The sequence below is a fragment of the Pelophylax lessonae genome, assembly GCF_965119305.1.
Source record: "Pelophylax lessonae genome assembly, chromosome: 12".
NCBI lineage: Eukaryota > Metazoa > Chordata > Amphibia > Anura > Ranidae > Pelophylax > Pelophylax lessonae.
In genome coordinates this window covers 185,527,463-185,551,152 of record NC_138779.1, presented here as the reverse complement: position 1 = coordinate 185,551,152, position 23,690 = coordinate 185,527,463, and the positions used below count along the sequence as shown (strand labels likewise).

Sequence of the window (23,690 nt, the reverse complement as noted above, 5' to 3'; positions counted from 1 at the left end):
CTGTGCAAGTAAAAATCTGTGCGGTTTTTCCATTCGTTTCCATGCACTAATAACTGAGGCACACTAAAACTGGGGCACATAACTGAGGCACACAACTGAGGCACATTAAAACTGGGGCACACAACTGAGGCACACTAAAACTGGGGGACATAACTGATGCACACTAAAACTGGGGCACATAACTGAGGCACACTAAAACTGGGGCACACAACTGAGGCACACTAAAACTGGGGCACACAACTGAGGCACACTAAAACTGGGGCACATAACTGAGGCACACTAAAACTGGGGCACATAACCGAGGCACACTAAAACTGGGGCACATAACTGACGCACACTAAAACTGGGGCACATAACCGAGGCACACTAAAACTGGGGCACATAACCGAGGCACACTAAAACTGGGGCACATAACTGACGCACACTAAAACTGGGGCACACAACTGACGCACACTAAAACTGGGGCACACAACTGACGCACACTAAAACTGGGGCACACAACTGACGCACACTAAAACTGGGGCACATAACTGACGCACACTAAAACTGGGGCACATAACTGACGCACACTAAAACTGGGGCACACAACTGACGCACACTAAAACTGGGGCACATAACTGACGCACACTAAAACTGGGGCACATAACTGACGCACACTAAAACTGGGGCACATAACTGACGCACACTAAAACTGGGGCACACAACTGACGCACACTAAAACTGGGGCACACAACTGACGCACACTAAAACTGGGGCACATAACTGAGGAACACTAAAACTGGGGTACATAACTGAGGCACACTAAAACTGGGGCACACAACTGACGCACACTAAAACTGGGGCACACAACTGACACACACTAAAACTGGGGCACACAACTGACGCACACTAAAACTGGTGTCCGCTGACATCTGCCGCTCCATCTAAGAAACTGGAGGGTCCGATCAGGTCCGCCTGAAAAATGGGCAGACCTGATCGGACAGCCCATGTGAAAGGGGCCTTAGGGTGCCATTAAGAATTATGGCGCCAAAATGCACAAATGCACGTTATAACCGCAATATTGAATCGGAGGCAGAATTCTGCTGGCAATTCCAAAACGCCAAGTGTGAATGATGTCTAAATGTCTCTGGCTTAAAGAATTAAGCTGGATACACACTATACAATTTTCTCTAGATTTTTTTTCCTTTAGATTTACCAAAACCATATAATATGAGGTCAGACCTAAACACTTTCAATTTGTATGCAATCAGGCCGGCCCTTGCACTACATAGTTGAAGGTAAATCTAAAGGAAATCTAACAACAGAAGTTGTATAGTGTGTATCCAGCTTTAGTTGCAGTGATCAATGATTCATAATGGGCTTCTTTTCCAGTTTACGAATGTAAAATATATTTGCTGAAATGTTGCTTTTTGCAAGCAGTAACTTGTTAAATCCTATCTGGGCCGTATGTCATGACTTTATGATGATAAATACCTGAGAACCATGGAACTCACTTCCTGATGATCACACTATGGTAGTCTATTGCCGATGGTACAATGAGTTATGACCGGTAAGAGGAAATTACAAACATACAAAAAATATACAACATTCCCCAGCAAAAAAACAATACAGCCTTCCTGGAAGATCGTATCTGTGTCATACCGCTCTATATATAGTAATGTCCCATTCATCTGAAATTGAATTGTCTGAATTGTAAACTTTTTTACAACAGTACAAATAACCCGCTTTTAGTCTTTATCCCCATAGGAAAATTCTTCTTCCCCCCCCCAAGCCCTTAAAGACGAAGGTAAAACAAGAACGATAAAATCTTTTTTTTTCCTACTTAAAACAATGGCACCGATGCAAACAGAATATCTCTTGATTTGGGAACGTGGGCACAATTGCTGCCATTCTGCCCATGATCCCATATCACGTGGCAACTGCAGAACAGCACATTGGGTGCCATTATCCTTCAATAGCACCCCAAACATGATGCGATTCCAGAGATGTATAGTAACTAAGTAGAACTACTTCACTACTGTACTTAAAGCGGAGTTCCAGCCTAACCGCCCACTCACCTGTCCCACGGTCCAGCGATGCGCCGTCTTCTCCCTCTCTGCTCCGCGGCGCCGGCATCACTGATGTGGGCACCCGGCTGTGACAGTTTGCGGCTTCACAGCCGGGTACGCACTGCGCATGCGCGAGTTGCGCTATGCGTCGTGATTGGCTGGCAATCTTCTGGGACCTCTGACGTGTCCCAGAAGATTGCAGGGAGGGAGGGGGAGAGAGAGAACCGCTCAGGGCGCCGCGGCGCCCCGAGCGGAAGTGGGAGCGGGTACTTGTCAAAACTAGGTACCCGCTCCCCCCCCCCCAAAAAAAATGACATGCCAAACATGGCATGTCAGGGGGTTAGGACTATTTAAAGTGGAAGTTCCACTTTTGGGTGGAACTCCGCTTTAAGTACCGAAAGGCGGTATCTGTACTTTCCTAGAGTAGAATTTTTTCTCCTACTTCCACTTTTACTTCACTACATTTTTTCGATGATTTCAATACTTTTACTCCAAAATTTTTTTTTGTGCTGCATAGTTAGTCGTTACAATTATAAAAATTACCACTGCCAGAACAGTAGATGGCAGGTTTCATGAAGCTCAAAACATGTGTATTATCAGCGCGAATACGGAAATAAGTCGCCTGACAAATCGCGCTAGTCTGAATGGGCTCTAAGTGTTTTGTAGCACAAAGCTTCGAGCTGGATGCCTGTCCTCCAAAAAATACAGGAGCTTCTTTTCTGGCAGATTTTGGGCTTTTATGGTCCCTTAGATATCAATAAAAGAGTCTTGGAAAAAACGCACGTTTTTCAGGCGCTCCTATGACAAAAGTCTATGAAGCCAAAAACGCATGGTCCTGCCCCAGAGAAGCTCCTGTATGGCACATTTCTCTAAAAATTTGCGCAAAAGGCACAAACACCTGTGTGTGAATGTACATAAATATGCTACACAGAAGTGTGAATGTAGCCTTGCACTGACATAAACATTGGCACTAAGGCTCCTTTCACACTAGCGCAACTTGTCATGCGACTTTGGACAATTGCAGCCCATTGATTTCAATGCCACCCATTCCAATCTATGCAACCTAAAGTTGCAGCGACTTTTGAAAGCTTCCTGCACTATTTTTATGTGACTTTCTTGCGTTTTGAGTGCCAGAGATTCTAAAGTCACATAAAAGTTGCTTCAAAGTTTCACACCAAAGTCGCACTAGTGTGAACCGAGCCTAACATTATAGGTGCGTGATCAAATGCACACTACACCCCCCCCCCCCCCAAATCTACCGTACCATAAAGAATATTTTTTATTGCTACCTAAAAAACAATGACACAAACACTAACCTAGATCAAGCCCTGATCTAACTGGCCTATGCATTTTATCTTTTTATGATTTATTTTTACTAATTTTTTTACTAATTTTTGTCTTTATTCATTTTTACTACGTGATTTACTATTTTCCACCAGCCTCCACATGGGTACAATGTGTCTCCTTCTCTTTAAAGACATTCTGAGGAGCAAGAGAAACATCCTACCGGCACCCAACTGTTACTTTGGGACCAAGAGTTGGTGACGGCTCGATTACAGTGCTTGGGGTGCGAGATTGATCATGCTCCCAACACAAGCACGGGTACGCATATATGTGACAGTAGGGCATAAGGCCCACTCCCTACTGCCTAGTAGGGCATAAGGCCCACTCCCTACTGCCTAGTAGGGCATAAGGCCCACTCCGTACTGCCTAGTAGGGCATAATTAGTAGGGCATAATGCCCACTCCCTACTGCCTAGTAGGGCATAATGCCCACTCCCTACTGCCTGATGGGGCATAAGGCCCACTCCCTACTGCCTAGTAGGGCATAATGCCCACTCCCTACTGCCTAGTAGGGCACAATGCCCACTCCCTACTGCCTAGTAGGGCACAATGCCCACTCCCTACTGCCTGATGGGGCATAATGCCCACTCCCTACTGCCTGATGGGGCATTATGCCCACTCCCTACTGCCTGATGGGGCATAATGCCCACTCCCTACTGCCTGATAGGGCATAATGCCCACTCCCTACTGCCTGATAGGGCATAATGCCCACTCCCTACTGCCTAGAAGGGCATAAGGCCCACTCCCTACTGCCTAGTAGGGCATAAGGCCTACTGCCTAGTAGGGCATAAGGCCCACTCCCTACTGCCTAGTAGGGCATAAGGCCTACTGCCTAGTAGGGCATAAGGCCCACTCCCTACTGCCTAGTAGGGCATAAGGCCCACTTTGTACGGATACATTTTTATACATTAAGGGTCCTTAATAATAGCATTTTATATTTGTTTATTACATAATAAGGGTCCATATCAATTAGCATTTTGTTCTGATACACCTGCAGCTTTTCTCAGGCAGCACATCCCATCCCTCCATTTGATTTCTATTCCATTTCATATCCCTTAATTGGGATATGTGAGGTAGAATGCACCCTGACATACATATCCTAGTGCAGAAATCATCCATTCCTAGTAGGGCAAAAGGCCCACTCCTTACTGTCAGTAGGGCATAAGCTCTATTCCGTACTGCCTAGTAGGGCATAAGGCCCACTCTGTACTGCCTAGTAGGGCATAAAGCCCACTCTGTACTGCCTAGTAGGGCATAAAGCCCACTCTGTACTGCTAGTGGGGCATAAGGCCCACTCTGTACTGCCTAGTGGGGCATAAGGCCCACTCTGTACTGCCTAGTGGGGCATAAGGCCCACTCTGTACTGCCTAGTGGGGCATAAGGCCCACTCTGTACTGCCTAGTGGGGCATAAGGCCCACTCTGTACTGCCTAGTGGGGCATAAGGCCCACTCTGTACTGCCTAGTGGGGCATAAGGCCCACTCTGTACTGCCTAGTGGGGCATAAGGCCCACTCTGTACTGCCTAGTGGGGCATAAGGCCCACTCTGTACTGCCTAGTGGGGCATAAGGCCCACTCTGTACTGCCTAGTGGGGCATAAGGCCCACTCTGTACTGCCTAGTGGGGCATAAGGCCCACTCTGTACTGCCTAGTGGGGCATAAGGCCCACTCTGTACTGCCTAGTGAGGCATAAGGCCCACTCTGTACTGCCTAGTGAGGCATAAGGCCCACTCTGTACTGCCTAGTGGGGCATAAGGCCCACTCTGTACTGCCTAATGGGGCATAAGGTCCACTCTCTACTGCCTATTGGGGCATAAGGCCCATTCTGTACTGCCTAGTGGCACATAAGGCCCACTCCCTGAATTCTACCTGTTGTCTGGAGTCGCTCATAACCATAACATTTTTTGTTTCAACAGTCCGCAGAAGAAGTGCCACTGAAGACTGTACCACCACTATCAGAGACTTCAGATAGCCAAGACATGGAATTAAATGGGAAGGTGAGTCTACGAACCTAAACAATCCCAAATGTATTATCTCACAATACAACTTGTACCTTGTGAAAGCATTTATCAGCCTTAATTGTGTTCAGGAGGGATAGATTGCACTCTACCCTGTTGATGGCTTCTAAGCTACAAACATCCTTGGCTGCTTGGATACAACTGGAAACCCCAATTATGCTTCTGCTGACTTTAACCACTTTACCACCGGAGGATTTTGCTGTCTTACGTCTGGGCCACTTTTTGCGATTCGGCACTGTGCGACTTTAACTGACAATTGCGCGGTCATGCAACGCCGTACCCAAAATTTACGTCCTTTTTTTCCCACAAACAGAGCTTTCTTTTGGTGGTATTTGATCACCTGTGCGATTTTTACTTTTTGCGCTATAAACAAAAAAAGAGCAACAATTTTGAAAAAATAACAATATTTTTCACATTTTTTTTTATATGAAATTCCCCCCCAAAAAAATGTAAAAATCAATATCTTTTAACATTTTAGGCCAATTTGTTTTCTGCTACATATTTTTGGTAAAAAAAAATCGCAATAAGCGTATTTTGATTGGTTTGCGCAAAACTTATTGCGTTTACTAACAAAGGGAAAGATTTCTGTCATTTTTGGTGTTTTCTTACTGGCGTAATAATAATGGCGGCGATCTGCGATTTTTTTTTTCGCGGGACTGTGACATTGCAGCGGACAGATCGGACCCTTGACTGACATTTTTGACACTTGTGGGGTTACCAGTGACATTACTGCAGTAATCAGTGCTATACATATGCACTGTTACTGTAAAAATGACACTGGCAGGGAAGGGGTTCATTTTTATTGGTGATCAAGGGGTTAAGTGTGCCTGGTGCTTACTAACGTGTGTGGGGGGAGGTGACTGAGTGACACAGGGACAGATCGCATGTTCAGCTATGCTGAACCCTGGAATCTGTCTCTGTCTGTCACTTAGGAGATCCGCCTGCTTTGTTTACACAAGCGGGTGGATCTCCAGACTCGATTCCCCGACGATCGGGGAAGAGCAGCGGTGATCTGAATACAGCGGGAGCGAGCCTCCGGCGGCGCACGTGCGCCGCCCACAAGGGGAGGAGTCCAGCGACGTAGTTCTACGTCGCTGGACGGAATCGAACCACTTTCCCGCAGTACAGTCAACGTGACTGGTCGGCAAATGGTTAAGCTTCCCTACTACTCACTTATTCCACATTGTGAACCTCCATTACCTCTTTCCCCTGCCCTTCTCGTCTCTTCTCCCAGCACCCTTGTCATCAAACCTGGCTATAACCCACCGTTTAGCACTCCCTCTCACCACCCATACCCCCATATCAGCCTCTACCTAGGCTTCCCTTTTTCTAAACCTGTATTCAAGCTACCCTAAAGCCCAGTGCACACTTTAAGAAAATTGGACAAACTATCATCCAGTTTCCCTCGATATTTCACAGGTGGAAACTGAGGATGATACTAATTGTACAAAAATTCTCAACAAAGGCTTTGAGATCACCTTCCGATCGCCTTGTGCAGATTTATTGCTGTAGGGCGGCCACTCTACGCTGGATCCACATATCTGGTACATGATCAGTGCTTCTAGGAAGGGGCCTGCCGCCCCGGTTGTGTTGTGATTTGTTACAGCACAAGGAGGTCAGCAGGTCCTAGGCAATGACAGATCGCCGGGACCCCCTTATTGCCTCCGAAATTCACGGAAGTGAGCTCTGTTATAGTAAACACAGAGCTTTGAACACTGACCTGATCTTGCTGTTTTTTTTCCCTGCTTCCCTGATCACCTTTAGATGGTAACCCCTTCCCAGCCAGTGTCATTAGTACAGTGACAGTGTATCTAGAACATTCTCTAAGATTTCTGACTAAGCTCCAAACCCAGCGTAATATACACAGCATAACAGGCTTGATGCATAGCTTACCCCTCCCCTCGGAGGCAGCCTCTGCCTAACGTTAGTTGGAAGCTGCTGTGGCTGCGCTCCCGACCCGACTTCCTTCCTCCCCAGCAACAAAAAAAATTGTCAGGGGGCAGTGGGCCGCATTGCCTGCGGTTCCGGGCCGCATGCGGCCCCCGGGCCGCAGGTTGGATATGCCTGGTGTACAGTATTAGCACTAATCACTGTATTGGTGTCACTATTGATGTCAGTGCCAGTTGGTGTACCCTCCAGCCAGCGTCAGCTAGTTTCAGATTGGGACAAAACGAAAATCGTTACATCTGTGCATGTATGAGAAAAACTTTGGAGTTTCCCCCTTCGGAAATTTTTGTTTGGAAAGTCTCAGTCCAGAGAAGGGCAACTAAATTGATTAGGGGATTGGAGGACCTTAATTATGAAGAGCGTCTGCAATCGCTTGATTTATTCTCCCTGGAGAAGAGACGCCTGAGGGGGGACATGATAGCAATTTTTAAATATCTCAATGGGGATCTCAGCTTAGAAAAAAAGCTGTTCAGTTGAAGGGATTGCATGAGGACTCGGGGGCATACAATGCGATTAGAGGAGAAGCATTTTAACCTCAGGCAACGAGGAGGGTTCTTTACTGTTAGGGCTACAGGATTGTGGAATTCTCTACCACAAAAGGTGGTTTCTGCGGGAAGTATGGTGACTTTCAAAAGACTCTTAGACGTACATCTCAAGGATCAGGACATTCAGGGCTACGTGAGGTGATTACAGCCACACACACCTACACAGGTTGAACTGGATGGACCAGGGGCGTAACTACAGGGGTTGCAGGGGTTGCAATCGCTACCGGGCCCCATGATCCAGGGGGCCCGGTAGCAAACCAGTGGGTGAACTTCCAGGATCGCAAAGGTCACACTTGCAACCGGACCCTGGCATTGCACCACTGTGGGGAGGCCCCAAGATTGCAGGAAGGGGGCCCACAAGATTGCAGGAAGGGGGCCCACTGCAGAACTTGTGAAAGAATCCTGCTGCGGGACCGTAATAAAAGGCCATGCAACAAGTGTAAAGAGCCCCAGGATCAGTGGGAAGAGCCCTGGGCTTGAAGGTAAGGGCCCCGGCCAGGGGTCTGGGGGGCCCTTCATGGTTTCTTGCATCAGGGCCCTGAAGGTTCTAGTTACGCCTCTGGGATGGACTATTGTCTTTATTCAACCTCGACTACTATGTAACTATGTAATATTTGTGTACACACTATACTATTATTCATTGTATGGAGTTTTTCTCATAGTGTGTACCCCACATAAGCTTGACCTCCTGTGCACCATTGCTAGCTTTCCCGGAAGTACCAGCAGCAGCTTACACAGGCATTGCTTCAAATCCAGTCAAAGTTGTGGCAAAGTCGCACAACTTTCAGGTCGCCCAAATGTGAAAGGGGCCTAAATGACCTGTTCCCTGCCAAATGGTGTTTTTTGGAAAATATATATTTTTTTTTCATTGGTACATGCCCTCTTGCCTGTGCCCAGCTCCCCCTGCCTTTCCTCCCCTTCCAATGCTGGCTTCTCTTCAAAATACACACCCATCTGTATAGCCAATCCAGCATTGTCATGCACCAATCCGCTGTTCAGGTGTGACAGCCTGTGTCCCATGGAGTCATCTTGGTCTTCTTTAGCTGGCTGCTTCTTCCGAATTCAGGTAGCTCAGTTCTTGATGATGCGATGCAGCTTTCCCCCAGCCGCTGTGTGAGTGGGCTCCTTTAGGATCCTGGGGGCTATAGGAGGACCAAACGTCATTCTACCCTGGGTGTACATGGCGATGAGGGCCAGGTCTAATTGCAGAATGAAATTTCGCTTTAATAATTAACTGTCAGCAAATTAGTGTCCTATTGTCTTTAAAGCTAATGAACCTCATTTGATTGTTACAGTAAAGTTGGGGAGGGGTCTCCAAGCATTTAAAACAAAGGGCCAGAGGGAGTAAACAATACCATAAGCTTGGCACTCAGTGAGAGTAAAAAAAATTACATCATTAGTGTCAGTGGGAGGAATGGCGCCCCGTCATTGGTGTCAGTTGGAGGAATAATGCCCCATAATTGGTGTCAGTGGGAGAATAGGTTCCCTGTATCTGGTGTCAGTGGGAGGAGTAGTGCCCTGTTGTTGGTGTCAATGGAAGGAACGGTGCCCCATCATTGGTGTCAGTGGGAGGAACGGTGCCCCATTGTTGGAGTCAGTGGGAGGAACGGTGCCCCGTCGGTGTCAGTGGGAGGAACGGTGCCCCATGGTTGGTGTCAGTGGGAAGAACAGTGCCCCATGGTTGGTGTCAGTGGGAGGAACAGTGCCCCATGGTTGGTGTCATTGGGAGGAACAGTGCCCCATGGTTGGTGTCATTGGGAGGAACAGTGGCCCATGGTTGGTGTCATTGGAAGGAACAGTGCCCCATGGTTGATGGCATTGGGAGGAACAGTGCCCCATGGTTAATGGCATTGGGAGGAACAGTGCCCCATGGTTAATGGCATTGGGAGGGACAGTGCCCCATGGTTGGTGTCATTGGGAGGAACAGTGCCCCAATATTGGTGTCATTGGGAGGAACAGTGCCCCATGGTTGGTGTCATTGGGAGGAACAGTGCCCCATGGTTGGTGTCATTGGGAGGACCAGTGCTCCATGGTTGGTGTCATTGGGAGGACCAGTGCCCCATGGTTGATGTCATTGGGAGGAACAGTGCCCCATGGTTGGTGTCAGTGGGAGGAACAGTGCCCCATGGTTGGTGTCAGTGGGAGGAACAGTGCCCCATGGTTGGTGTCAGTGGGAGGAACAGTGCCCCATTGTTTGTGTCAGTGGGAGGAACAGTGCCCCATTGTTGGTGTCAGTGGGAGGAACGGTGCCCCATTGTTGGTGTCAGTGGAAGGAACAGTGCCCCGTTGTTGGTGTCAGTGGGAGGAATAGTGCCCCATAATTGGTGTCAATGGGAGAATAATTTCCTTGTCTGGTGTCAGTGGGAGTAGTGCCCCATTATTGGTATCAGTGGAGGGACAGTGCCCCATCGTTGGTGCCAGTGGGAGGAATAGTGCCTCATCATTGGTGTCAGTGGGAGGAATAGTGCCCCATCATTGGTGTCAGTGGGAAGAACAGTGCCCCGTCTTTGGTGTCAGTGGCAGGAATAGTGCCCCAAGGACTGGATAAAGGTAAACAAAGGTCCACATTAGGCCCCCAGGACATTGGAGAACCCTGTAACAAAGCATGGTCATATTCTGAACATAAAATAAAAACCATCATTTGTTTGCAGACACCCCCGAAATATCAGATGACCCCAGAAGCTCAGCGCTATTCAGATTTCCAGAACGATTACCTAGAACAGGAGAACCCCATCTACAACGAATTCCAACCTCCAGAAAACGCATCCCCCCGAGATGAGGAAGGATTTGTGATGTCACCGGCCGTGTACGTCTGAAGAACACAATGATGACCCACAATGATGACCTTGTCTACTCTGAGGATCTTTAATGAGCTCTGTGCTGGGAGACATACATGTACATACCTTTTACTTCTGGAGGTTACTGGTATACATAGACTCTGTGGTGGGGACTCTATTGCACTAAGATGGAGTATAGGGCTGTTTCGGCATTATGAGCAGGACTCTGTAACATTAAAGTATTGTATCATCAAGCATACACAAGCAAGTATGCATGAAAATACGTGCCATATGGGTTGATATAGGCATGAGCACTGGGAGGTAAGGGAGTTTAACATGGACAGGAGCCATATTCAGTAGGCCTTACAATGAAAAGCATTTGACCGAAGATCAGCCAATCACATTCTCCCTTTCATGTTTAAAGGGAAACCATCGTTTTTGTTTTTTTTTTTAATGTGAACATGATCAGCCTAATGTAAATAATCTTATTGAGTCTTAAAACTTGAAAAACTTGTTTCTTGTATAGTTGTTAAATATATTTCTGCATGGGGCTGATATATCGGCCCATAACATATACCAGATCTTCTTCCTACTAAGTAGTGATGTGGAAACACCTTGGAGTTTATTTTGGAAAAATTCTCTGCTTTTCGCACAAGCCACAGTGAATAATCACCGTAATGTGTCTAATATGTTTATTTTCTATCATCGTTGGCGCCATCCAGTGGCCATAACATGGTTCTTTTGTGGAAAATACCACATTATGACCACTAGGTGGAGCTAGTGATAGGAAATAAACACAGTAGACACATTACTGGGATTTTTTTTATGGCCACTAGATGGAGCTAGTGATAGGAAATAAACACAGTAGACACATTACTGGGATTTTTTTTTTTTTATGGCCACTAGATGGAGATAGTGATAGGAAATAAACACAGTAGACACATTACTTTTTTATGGCCACTAGATCAGGAATTCCCAAACTATGGCCCTGCAGTTGTTCAGGAACTACAGTTCCCATCATGCCTAGTTATGTATTTGAAGGTCAAAGTTTTACAATGCCTCATGGGATGTGTAGTTCTGCAACAGCTGCAGGGCCGTAGTTTGGGAATCCCTGCACTAGATGGAGCTAGTGATAGTAAATAAACACAGTAGACCAGGGCTTCCCAAACTTTTTTGGGCCGAGACCCACTTCTGAATACAGTTATTTTTCGGGACCCACTTGCTTGTAATTGACTATTGTAAAGCGCTACAGAATTTGTTGGCGCTATATAAATGCAAATAATAATAATAATACATATTTTAAAGGGAGGGGGATGTTAAATTAAAAATATCAATTTACTACTTTTCAATTTAATATTGAATACACTTGCCAGATGTTCTAAGTGAGGGGGCAGAAACCCGTGGCATATAAGCGTTTGTGATCTCAGTGATTTCCGGCTCAGCGCGACCCACTCAAACGCAGCTCGCGACCCACCAGTGTGTCCCGACCCACAGTTTGGGAACTCCTGCAGTAGACACATTACTGGGATTTTTTTTTATGGCCACTAGATGGAGCTAGTGATAGGAAATAAACACAGTAGACACATTACTGGGATTTTTTTTATGGCCACTAGATGGAGCTAGTGATAGGAAATAAACACAGTAGACACAATACTGGGATTTTTTTGCAATAACTGTGAATTCTGAGACATTTACACAGCAGATTTATAAATAGGCCCTCTTGTCTTAGTAAAAGTCTCAGATTTAGGAGAATGATGTCCAAACTGGAGTTTTCCAGTCTGATAAATGATTATATTTCTGTAAGCTGTCCTTAGTGTCCCCATCCCAAGCCTACTTGGAGGAAGAAACTTGTTTGTCCGGGATGGGCCTTCGCTATTGTTATCTGATCTGAACAGATTCTTAAAGTGCATGTAGCATTCGATATATTTTTCCAAGTCAAGTGCATGCATGCTATGTCATGTGTAAGTGTAATATCTACCTCATCCAGGGTCAGCATCTACTTCCTGGACCGAGATGACAGCTTAGAGATGACGCAATCATGTAAATCCTGGTGCCTGTGCAGTTCTTATGTGTTCACAAATATCTGACACAGATGAGCCCCATGCTTCAGACTCTCACCTTGCTACAGGGTTGCAGTCTCTGATCATTGGGGAAGAGGAGACTGGGGAAATGCCTTCTGCCTGCAGCAGACTGATTATGTACTCTGTACAGTGGACTACTTGTGACTATTACTACTACTAAAGGACTACTTTTTAATGATAAAGGTACAGCTTTCTAAGAAAAAGTATACCGCTGCTATGTATTGTGAAATTTAAGGATATGTAAAAATTCTGTAAATAGCTGAAAGGTCAATTTTAATCAAAGTGACTGGAGTTGAATTCAGACCCCCTTAACACTACAAATTTGCAATGGAAATATGGAACATCAAAATGTACTTTTTAAAGGAATAGTTTAAGCTGTGTACAAAATATGATATGGTTTCCTTTTAAAGAGTATTATGGAGAATTTGAAAGGCTGCTGTAGGCAACAAGAACAGATATTCTTCAGAAACGTTTGATCACTTGGCCCAGAATGTTTTGTTCTATCATTCTTTGGTATGCGGTGTTATGCACGCAGCGGGACGGTGAATGTGCAGTGTATGTGTGGCTATGACTGTGGACTGTGTGGCTGTATGTGCGTAACTTTATTTTTTTGGTGCAAATCTTGTACTAATACTGTGATTACATATCGAGCCTGTGTACTTCCTTTTTAATTTTTGTGGTCTATTTTTGATAAATCATTAAAATCATTTTATAGTATTAAACCTGGTCTACAGGCATGGATGTCGATTATTGATATAGGCAAAGCACAAGGTTTTCTGTGATTGGCATTTGCCAGCGGATGCCAAGATTAACTTTATGGATTGTGGGCAGGGCCGCTGATTGAGGGGGAACACCAGTCCTCCTGTAAGGGGCCCAGGCATACAGGGGGGGCCCCAACAGCACGGAGAATCAGTGCGGTCGGGCAGAGGGGCAATTACAGAAGGAAGCCCTGTGCGGCTCTCTGCAGCAGCTGAAAGACAGTTTCTCCCCCTCCTGCTAGCTATCAGCGGCTGTGGTGAGAGACACAGACACAGGGCATCGTTCCTGTATTTGCTTCTCCAAAACTGATCCCCCTCCCTGTTCTGCCTGCTTCTGACCCCCCCCTTCTTTCTTGTGTGCCCCCCTTTCACTTTTCTGACCCCCCCCCCCCACAGCGCTGCAGGCGTCCCTGTCCTGTAAAAAAAAAAAATAACAGATTGTAAGAAAAAAATAATAATTAAACATCGCAATAAATAATTTAAAAAAAATGTAACATTAACCTTTTTAAAAAAACAAACAAAAAATTGTATATAAATATATATATATATATATATATATATATATTTATTTATTTATTTTTTTTTTAATGTAAAAAATTAATTAAAGAGGGCTAATTCACACAGGTTCTCTGGTGTGTTCGTGTCCACTAATAATGATTTTAGTGTATTTTTTGTGAAAATATTGTCCTGATATATTTGGGGAGGGGGGCCCTGCTAGGTAGGCTGTGAGGGGCCCCGTGATTTCGAACAGCAGCCCTGATTCTGGATAGCTGGCCATCACATCTATATGAGGTTGTTGTTGGACTTTAATATTATTTAGAATTAGCCCCCCCCCCCCCACACACACACTTTTCTGGCTATAACAGCCTTCACCATAGGTATGCCCAGCCTTTCGCATTAGGGTATGCACTCCAATTCTCAAACACACATGCATGTGTCCAAGTGTATACATATTGACTGTTTCAGCAGGGCGGACATTGATGTCGGTAAGGCAGTTGACAGTGTCAGTAGTTTTTATTTTTAATTTCTTTTTTTTTTTTTTACAATTTTAAATTTTTTTATTAAAATTTGTTTAGGAGCCCCGCTAGGTTTATATAGTTACATAGTTAGTCAGGTTGAAAAAAGACACAAGTCCATCCGGTTCATCCATAAAAAAAAAAAAAAAAAAAAAACAGTATTGAAAACCCAACCATACAATCCCATATACACAATCCTATACCCGCTGTTGATCCAGAGGAAGGCGAAAATAAACCCCAGCAAAGCATGATCCAATTTGCTACAGCAGGGGAAAAAAATTCCTTCCTGATCCCCCGAGAGGCAATCGGATATTCCCTGGATCAACTTTACCTAAAAAAAATAGGGTGTTTGGTTTATTTCTTATCTAATAGGGGTGATAGGTATAGGGGGCTGGAGCATTTTGGTGTGATGGGATCGGATATTTCCTGGATCAACTTTACCCTAAAAAAAATTTTAGTACCCATTTATATTATGTACACCTAGGAAAGAATCCAGGCCTTTTTTTAAAGCAATCTAGTGAGCTAGCCAGAACCACCTGTGGAGGAAGACTATTCCACATTTTCACAGCTCTTACGATGAAGAAACCTTTGCGTATTTGGAGACAACATCTGTTTTCCTCTAGATGTAAAGATCCCCCTTCCACTCATCCATGACGACATTGCGGAGCTGTTGGACGTTAGAGATCTTGTGCTCCTCCGCCTTCCATTTGAGGAAGCCCCACAGATGTCCAATAGGGTTTAGGTCTGGAGACATGATTGGCCAGTCCATCACCTTTACCCTCAGCTTTTTTATCAAGGCAGTGGTCGTGTGTTTGGGGTCGTTATGTTGAAATACTGCCCTACTGCCCAGTCTCTGAAGGGAGGGGATCATGCTCTGCTTCAGTATGTCACAGTACATGTTGGCATTCATGGTTCCCTCAATGAACTGTAGCTCCCAGTGCCAGCAGCACTCATGCAGCCCCAGACTATGACACTCCCACCACCATGCTTGGCGGTAGGCAAGACACACTTGTCTTTGTACTCCTCACCCGGTTGCCACCACACACGCTTGACACCATCTGAACCAAACAAGTTTAACTTGGTCTCATCAGACCACAGGACATGGTTCCAGTAATCCATGTCCGTAAGGCCCGTACACACGTACCGATTGTCGGCCGAAAATGTTCGGCCGCCGAACGATCGGCCGATTTTCGGCTTGTTAGTATGATGCTCCCGACAGCCGACAGCGCACTTTCGGCCGAACAGAATCTGTCGTGCAAGCATTAAAATTTTTGTTGGCCAACACCAGAACGGCCGTCAGTCAGTACAGATTTCGGCCGACAGACAGCAGATTTGCAAGACTGAGCATGCTCAGAAAAGAAAAAAGACAAGGAAAGTTAACTATCACATGACATCACTTCTGCAGTCGGCTGTTGCTGTCCGACAAAATTCGTGTGCAGTCTTTTGCACTTTTCAACAGACAAGACAGCCCTTGGACAAAAGATGGCCGATCGTTCGGCCGACGATCGGTACGTGTGTATGGGGCTTTAGTCTGCTTGTCTTCAGCAAACTGTTTGCGGGCTTTCTTGTGCATCATCTTTAGAAGAGGCTTCCTTCTGGGACGACCGTCATGCAGACCAATTTGATGCAGTGTGCGGCGTATGGTTTTAGCACTGACAGGCTGACCCCCCCCACCCCTTTAACCTCTGCAGCAATGCTGGCAGCACTCATACATCTATTTCCCAAAGACAACCTCTGGATATGACGCTGAGCACGTGCACTCAACTTCTTTGGTCGACCATGGCGAAGCCTGTTCAGAGTGGAACCTGTGCTGTTAAACCGCTGTATGGTCTTGGCCACCATGCTGCAGCTCAGTTTCATGGTCTTGGAAATCTTCTTTTAGCCTAGGCCATCTTTACGTAGAGCAACAATTCTTTTTTTTTTCAGACCCTAAGAGAGTTCTTTGCCATGAGGTGCCATGTTGAACTTCCAGTGACCAGTATGAGAGAGTAAGCGCGATAACACCAAATTTAACACACCTGCTCCCCATTCACACCTGAGACCTTGTAACACTGAGTCACATGACACCGGGGAGGGAAAATGGCTAATAGGGCCCAATTTGGACATTTTTTAACTTGGGGGTGTACTCACTTTTGTTGCCAGCGGTTTAGACATTAATGCCTGTGTGTTGTTATTTTGAGGGGACAGCAAATTGACACTGTTATACAAGCTGTACACTCACTACTTTACATTGTAGCAAAGTGTCATTTCTTCAGTGTTGTCACATGAAAAGATATTTACAAAAATGTGAGGGGTGTACTCACTTTGGTGAGATACTGTAAATATATATATATATATATACATACACATACACTGCTCCAAAAAATAAAGGAACACTTTAAAAACACATCAGTTAAGAATGAAAGATGCCACATCGCTTCATGGAAATGAAAATTACCAACCTACAGAGGGCTGAACTCAAAAACACCCCCAAAAATCAAAGTGAAAAAATGATGCAGCAGGCTAGTCCATTTTGCTGCAATTTCATTGCAGCAACTCATAATGGTACTTGGTAGTTTGTATGGCCCCCACACATGTTTGTATGCATGCCTGACAACATCGGAGCATGCTCCTAAGGAGACGATGGATGGTGTCCTGGGGTATTTCCTTCCAGATCTGGACCAGGGCATCACTGAGCTCCTGAACAGACTGAGGAGCAACCTGGCAGCGTCGGATGGACCAAAACATGATGTCCTAAAGGTGTTCTATTGGATCTAGGTCAGGTGAACTAGGGGGCCATTCAGTGGTATCAATTCCTTCATTCTCCAGGAACTGGCTGCATACTCTCTCCGCATAAGGCCAGGTATTTTCATTCACCAGGAGGAACCCAGGACCCACTGCACTAGTGTAAGGTTTGACAATGGGTCCAAAGATTTCATCCCAATACCTAATGACAGTCAGGGTGCCATTGTCAGTAGTGGTCTGTGCGTCCCTCCATGGATATGCCTCCCCAGACCATCACTGACCCACCAACAAACCGGTCATGCTAAACGATGTTACAGGCAGAATAATGTTCTCCACGGCTTCTCCAGACCCTTTCATGTCTGTCACATGTGCTCAGAGTGAACCTGCTCTAGTCTGTGAAAAGCACAGGGCACCAGTGGTGGAACCGCCAATTCAGGTGTTCAATGGCAAATGCCAATTGAGCTCTGCGGTGCCGGGCAGTGAGCACAGGACCCACTAGGGGACGTTGGGCCCTCAAACCACCTTCATGAAATCTTTTTCTGATTGTTTGGTCAGAGACATTCACACCAGTGGCCTGCTGGAGGTCATTTTGTAGGGCTCTGGCAGTGCTAATCCTGTTTCTTCTTGCACAAAGGAGCAGATACCGGTCCTGCTGATGAGTTAAGGACCTTCTACGGCCCTGTCCAGCTCTCCTAGAGTAATGCCTTGTACACACGCAACGATTATTGGCCGACCGATCGTCCAGAGTTGTGTTTTGTTGGTTGGAATGTGCCTAGACTGCACACAAATTTTCTCGCCAACAAAAATCTACTTCAGAAGTGATGTCATGTGCTGGTTTACTTTCAGTGTGTTTTTTCTTCTCTGAGCATGCCCAGACTTGCTCATCAGATTTTTGTCTGCTGAAATCTGTACTGTTTTGTTGACGGCCAACAAAAATTTTATAGCCTGCACACCAGATTTTATTCGGCCGAAAAGTCGGAGTTGGTTGTCGAAAAGCATCATACTAACAAGCCGAAAATCGGCCGATCGGACGTTGGCCGAAAATTCCCGGCCAATAACCGATGCGTGTGTACGAGGCATAACTGCTTGTCTACTAGAATCTTCTCCAGGCTCTTGAGTCTGTGCTGGGAGACACTGCAAAATTTCCGTCAATGGCACGTATTGATGTGCCATCCTGGAGGAGCTGGACTGCCTGTACAACCTCTATAGGGTCCAGATATCGCCTCATGCTACCAGTAGTGACACTGACCCAAGCCAAATGCAAAGCTAGTGAAAACCAGTAAGAAAAAATTAGTAGGGGAAAAAAAATTCAGCGGCCTCAACCTGTTTTGGGGGGTTGTCTCATTGTTGCCCATCTAGTGCACCTGTTAATTTCATTAACACCAAAGCAGCTGAAACTGATTAACAACCCCCTCCGCTACTTAACTGACCAGATCATATCCCAGGAGTTTAATTGACTTGATGCTGTGTGATTAAAAAGTGTTCCTTTCATTTTTTCGAGCAGTTTATATTTATTCATAGAAAGAGAGCCAGCGCCTGTACTCCAAAGTCTTGGGTATTTACAAAGAAAGGATATATAGCACACTGGAAGTATAGTAAACACAAAGGCATTGTAGAGAGAAGTAATTTATCACAATGATAATGATAACTGAAAGGCAGCAGGGACTCTGAGTGCGCAAAGTCATTCTGCAGAGGAGACAAAAGCAGCACCAGCAGGGATGTGAGGTGCATGTAAAGTGGATGCAGAGTGCAGGCGGAACACACGCAGAGCACTAACCAGCCACATTGGCTGCAACACACGCAGAACACAGCAGAGCAGCTGCATCCCAGGCTTGGTGCAGAGAGCAGGAGAGCTGAATGTATGAACACAGGCAATGAAAAGAACAAGACGGAGATATACCAGAAACAAAGCAAGCTAACAGCCCAGTTCATTGACAATGTCCTAACACACAATCCAAAAACTGCAAGACTACTTTCTTGCACAGTGCAGAGGACTGCTCAAGCAAAGCTGCAAACATGGACATTTAGAAGATACTGACAGCAAAAACTATGAACTCATTTAGACTCACAGTTGGGGGATGTAAAAACACACAGTTACGGTCCTTTCACACGGGGCAGACCGTTTTTTGATCCGCTCCGGCACTTCTTTTTTTTTTTTTTTTTTTTTTATAATGGACACGGATGACACATTGGAGAGTCCGGTCCGTATGTCCGTTTATCATCCCATCCGTTTGCGGATGATAAACGGAGATAATGCATGTCAATGGGATTGCGGATGTCAGCGGATGACACCGCTGACATCCGTTTTTGCGTCCGTACCGTTTTTTTAAAAGGAAGAAAAATAGGGCTCTCTTCCGTTCCAAAAAACGGAACTGATCGGAAAGGACGCAAATCGGATGTCAGCGGATGACCATCCGCTGACATCCACAATCCCATTGACATGCATTATGTCCGTTTTTCTTCGCAAAAAAATGGGATGAAAAACGGACATACGGACCGCCCGTGTGAAAGGACCCTAAAGCCCCGTACACACGTACCGATGGTCGGCTTACAAATGTTCCTCTTTTCTCCCCGGGATGTCGGTGTCTGCTGAAAAGTGCAAAGACAGCACAAGGACAGCACAAGAATTTTGTCCGCCGACTGCAGAAGTGATGTCATGTAATGGTTAACTTTCCCTGTGTTTTCTATTTTCTGAGCATGCCCAGTCTTGCAAATCTGCGGTCTGTCGGCCGAATTGTGTACTGACAGGCGAACAATCGTCCGTTCTGGTGTCGGCATACAAATATTTTCATGTTTGCACGAAAGACTTTTGTCCGCGGATTGTGCGCAGACATCTGTCGGAGGCACCATACTAACACGCGTACAATCGGCAGATCCTTCGTCCACCGACGTTTGTATGCCGACGATCGGTACGGGTGTACGGGCCTTTAGGCTGCATTATTACTGCCTTCCCCTTAACCACTTAAGCCCCGGAAGATTTTACCCCCTTCCTGACCAGGGAATATTTTGCGATTCGGCACTGCGTGACTTTAATGGACAATTGCGCGGTCGTGCGACGCTGTACCTAAACAAATTTGACGTCCTTTTTTCCCCCACAAACAGAGCTTTCTTTTGGTGGTATTTGATCACCTGTGCGATTTTTTGATCATGCGCTATAAACAAAAAAAGAGCGTCAATTTTGCAAAAATAACAATATTTTTCACATTTTTTTATATGAAATTCCCCAAAAAAAAAAAGTAAAAATCAAAATTTTTTAACATTTTAGGCCAATTTATTTTATGCTACATATGTTTGTTTAAAAAAAGCGTATTTTGATTGGTTTGCGCAAAAGTTATTGCGTTTACTAACTAAGGGAAAGATTTTTGTCATTTTTGTTGTTTTTTTTTTTTAACAAGTAATGGCGGCGATCTGCGATTTTTTTTTTTTTGCGGGACTGCGACATTGCGGCGGACAGACCGGACCCCTGACTGACATTTTTGACACTTTTGGGGTTACCAGTGACATTACTACAGTAATCAGTGCTATACATATGCACTGTTACTGTAAAAATGACACTGGCAGTGAAGGAGTTAACTTTATTGGAGAGGTTAAGTGTGTCCCTAGGGGCGTGTATCTAACTGTGATTGGCTGTGGCTACTAGTGTAAGAACAGAGATCAACGGTCCTACATAGCAGAACCGTTTGATCTCCATTCTTACACAGGGAAGAATGACAGGCGGCTTTGTTTACATTAGCCGCCTGCCTTTCTTCCGGTGTAACGGAAGATCGCGAGTGCCCGGCGGACATCGGGTCCACCGGGCACATGCGCGGGGGGTCCGTGCCTCCGGCGGCGCGCGCTCGCTTCCTAGACCCTCACAGGCTAGCGACGTAGCCCTACGTCGCTTTGCCTGTGAGGGGCTGACTGCCGACGTATATCGTCGTGCGGCGGTCGGCAAGTGGTTAAGCTGCAAAGTGGCCCTCGCTTTCTTCTATCTTCTATCTGTGACCTGTGAATGTTGAACACCTTATACAGTGGGGAAAATAATTATTTGATCCCCTGCAGATTTTGTAAGTTTTCCCACTTACAAAGAAATGAACAGTCTAGTATTGATAGAGACAGAATATCAACCAAAAATCCAGAAAAAAACACAGGATACAAATATAAATTGAGCTGCATTTCAGTGAGTAAAATGAGTATTTGATCCCCTACCAACCAGCAATAAGGGTCCTTTCACACGGCACGGTCAGTTTTTTTCCTGCTCAGTCACTTTTTTTTTTAAACGGTCACGGATGTCACTTTTGTAGGGTCTGTTCTGTATGTCCGTTTTTCATCCATCCTTTTGCGAATTAAAAACAGACATAATGAATGTCTATGGGATTGCGGACGTTAGCGGATGACTATCCGCTGACATCCGTTTTTGCGTCCGTTCCGTTTCTAAACGGAAGAAAAATAGGGCTCTCTTCCGTCTCAAAAAACGGAACTGAACGGAATGGATGCAAAACGGATGTCAGCGGATGTCATCCGCTAACGTCCGCAATCCCATAGACATACATTATGTCAGTTTTTCATCCGCAAACGGATGGGAGGAAAAACGGACATACGGAACGCCCGTGTAAAAGGACCCCAATTCTGCCCACATTAACTCACATGTGAATGCTGCCAGACACATCCACCCGGTAGCATGTAACTTCATTACGCCATAGCTCCTTCCAACATGTTTCGGCTAATGGTACATGTCAGGGACGTGCTGGCCATAGCACAGCCGAAGTTCCACAGCAAAGGCAGATACGCATGCACAGGCCTGGCCCTGCAGGTGGCCATCTCACCGGGCACAGGTGCACTCCTATGCACAAGCACACAAATTTTCGCACACAGATGCGAACATCCATGCGCACGCGTGTTAGCAATTAATGCTGGCGCCAATTGGCCTATATTAGGGCAGCAGCTGCACTAGTGCATTGCTCTCTGATCTGCAGGTTTACCCCTGTTCCTGTAATCTGGGTTTTATTCCTGTGTTTGACTCAGCTTATCCTGACTAGGGATGATCGAACTTTTGAAAAGTTTGGTTCGACCAGAACATCCGAATTTCACAAAAGTTCGTTTCGGATTCCAGAACCCCATTGAATTCAATGGGAACACCATTTTGAAGCCCTAAAACCCAATAAATGCCCCTAAAAAGTGCCTAGGGTTCTGGGTCATGCCCCAGGGACTATGAATCAGGAAAAAAAGTTCTTAAAAATTGTCGTTTTTGATATATATATATATGTGTATTTGTATACCCCTAACCCAGAATCTGCATAGTGGGGTCACCCTGACATGGCAGTATCAGTTCACCCTTAACTACATTACGGTCACCCTGCCATGGCAGAGTTCGGTCACCCTGCCATGGCAGAGTCAGTTCACCCTAAACTATACTACGGTCACCCTGACATGGCAGCGTCAGTTCACCCTTAACTACACTACGGTCACCCTGACATGGCAGCGTCCGTTCACCCTAAACTACACTACGGTCACCCTGACATGGCAGCGTCCGTTCACCCTAAACTACACTACGGTCACCCTGACATGGCAGCGTCCGTTCTCCCTAAACTACACTACGGTCACCCTGACACTTAAAGCTATCCCTACAAAAACTAGATTTTTGAATCTAACTATAGTGGTATATAGTACCCTAACTACACTGCATATCCCTTTCCTCACACTAATAATTGCAAAATGACACTGGAGCAACACAAATGTTTCCACTCTCTTCCACAGCCCCTGTATTACAGTGCTATAGTTTTGGCGGGGCTATGTTATATACTGGGGGACGTATTCACTCCTCATTGGGCTCTGGACCCCGTAGTCACTACAATCACATTTTACTGATGTTTCTGGGCCAATCATGGGCTTTTAAAGCCCAGTTCCTGTCCCATTGCATTTTGGGCGGTTCTGGTGGCCGAATTCCGAACTTTTACCGCAAAAAGTTCAGAATTCGGCCGAATTTTGAACACCCAATGTTTGGGTCGAACCGATGGTCGACTCGAACCGTTCGATCATCCCTAATCCTGACCATGCTTACTCTCCACCTGTCCTGACCTCAGCTTGCCTTAAAAACATTGCTTATCTCGATACATCTGCCTCTTATCCTGTTGCCGAACTCAGCCTGCATCTTGACCATTCTCTGTCTGCCGTTTATGCCTATATCTGATAGGCCGTTGCTGACCCGACTTGTCTGACCCTGCATCCAGTTATCTGTCTGTCCTGCTCTGCATAGTACCTGGTCACGCTGGTTCTCCATCTGCTCTGTGCCTGCATCTGCTTTTCCAGCTGCCATCCGCTGCTTCAGCTATCCAGTCCAACTCTGGTGACGCACCTGCCATCAAACGGAAGATCTTGCAGCCACTGTCACAACACCAGTGGACCTTGAGCCGGGGTCGTACGAGAGGTCTCCTTCTACATGTCAGGCTCTGCTAC

The 23,690-nt window shown here is 45.9% G+C and overlaps 1 protein-coding gene across 1 annotated transcript in view; it reads left to right on the top strand.

Annotated features, from left to right (window-relative positions):
* Window positions 1-11,302, top strand: part of NECTIN2 (nectin cell adhesion molecule 2) — a 155,859-nt gene extending 144,557 nt beyond the window's left edge. The window contains exons 8-9 of the mRNA XM_082273895.1: window positions 5,306-5,386; window positions 10,551-11,302. Coding sequence (XP_082130021.1) covers window positions 5,306-5,386; window positions 10,551-10,715 — 246 coding nt within the window. The 3' untranslated portion in view covers window positions 10,716-11,302. The remainder of the gene's footprint in view (window positions 1-5,305; window positions 5,387-10,550) is intronic.
* The last annotated feature ends 12,388 nt before the right edge of the window (window positions 11,303-23,690 follow it).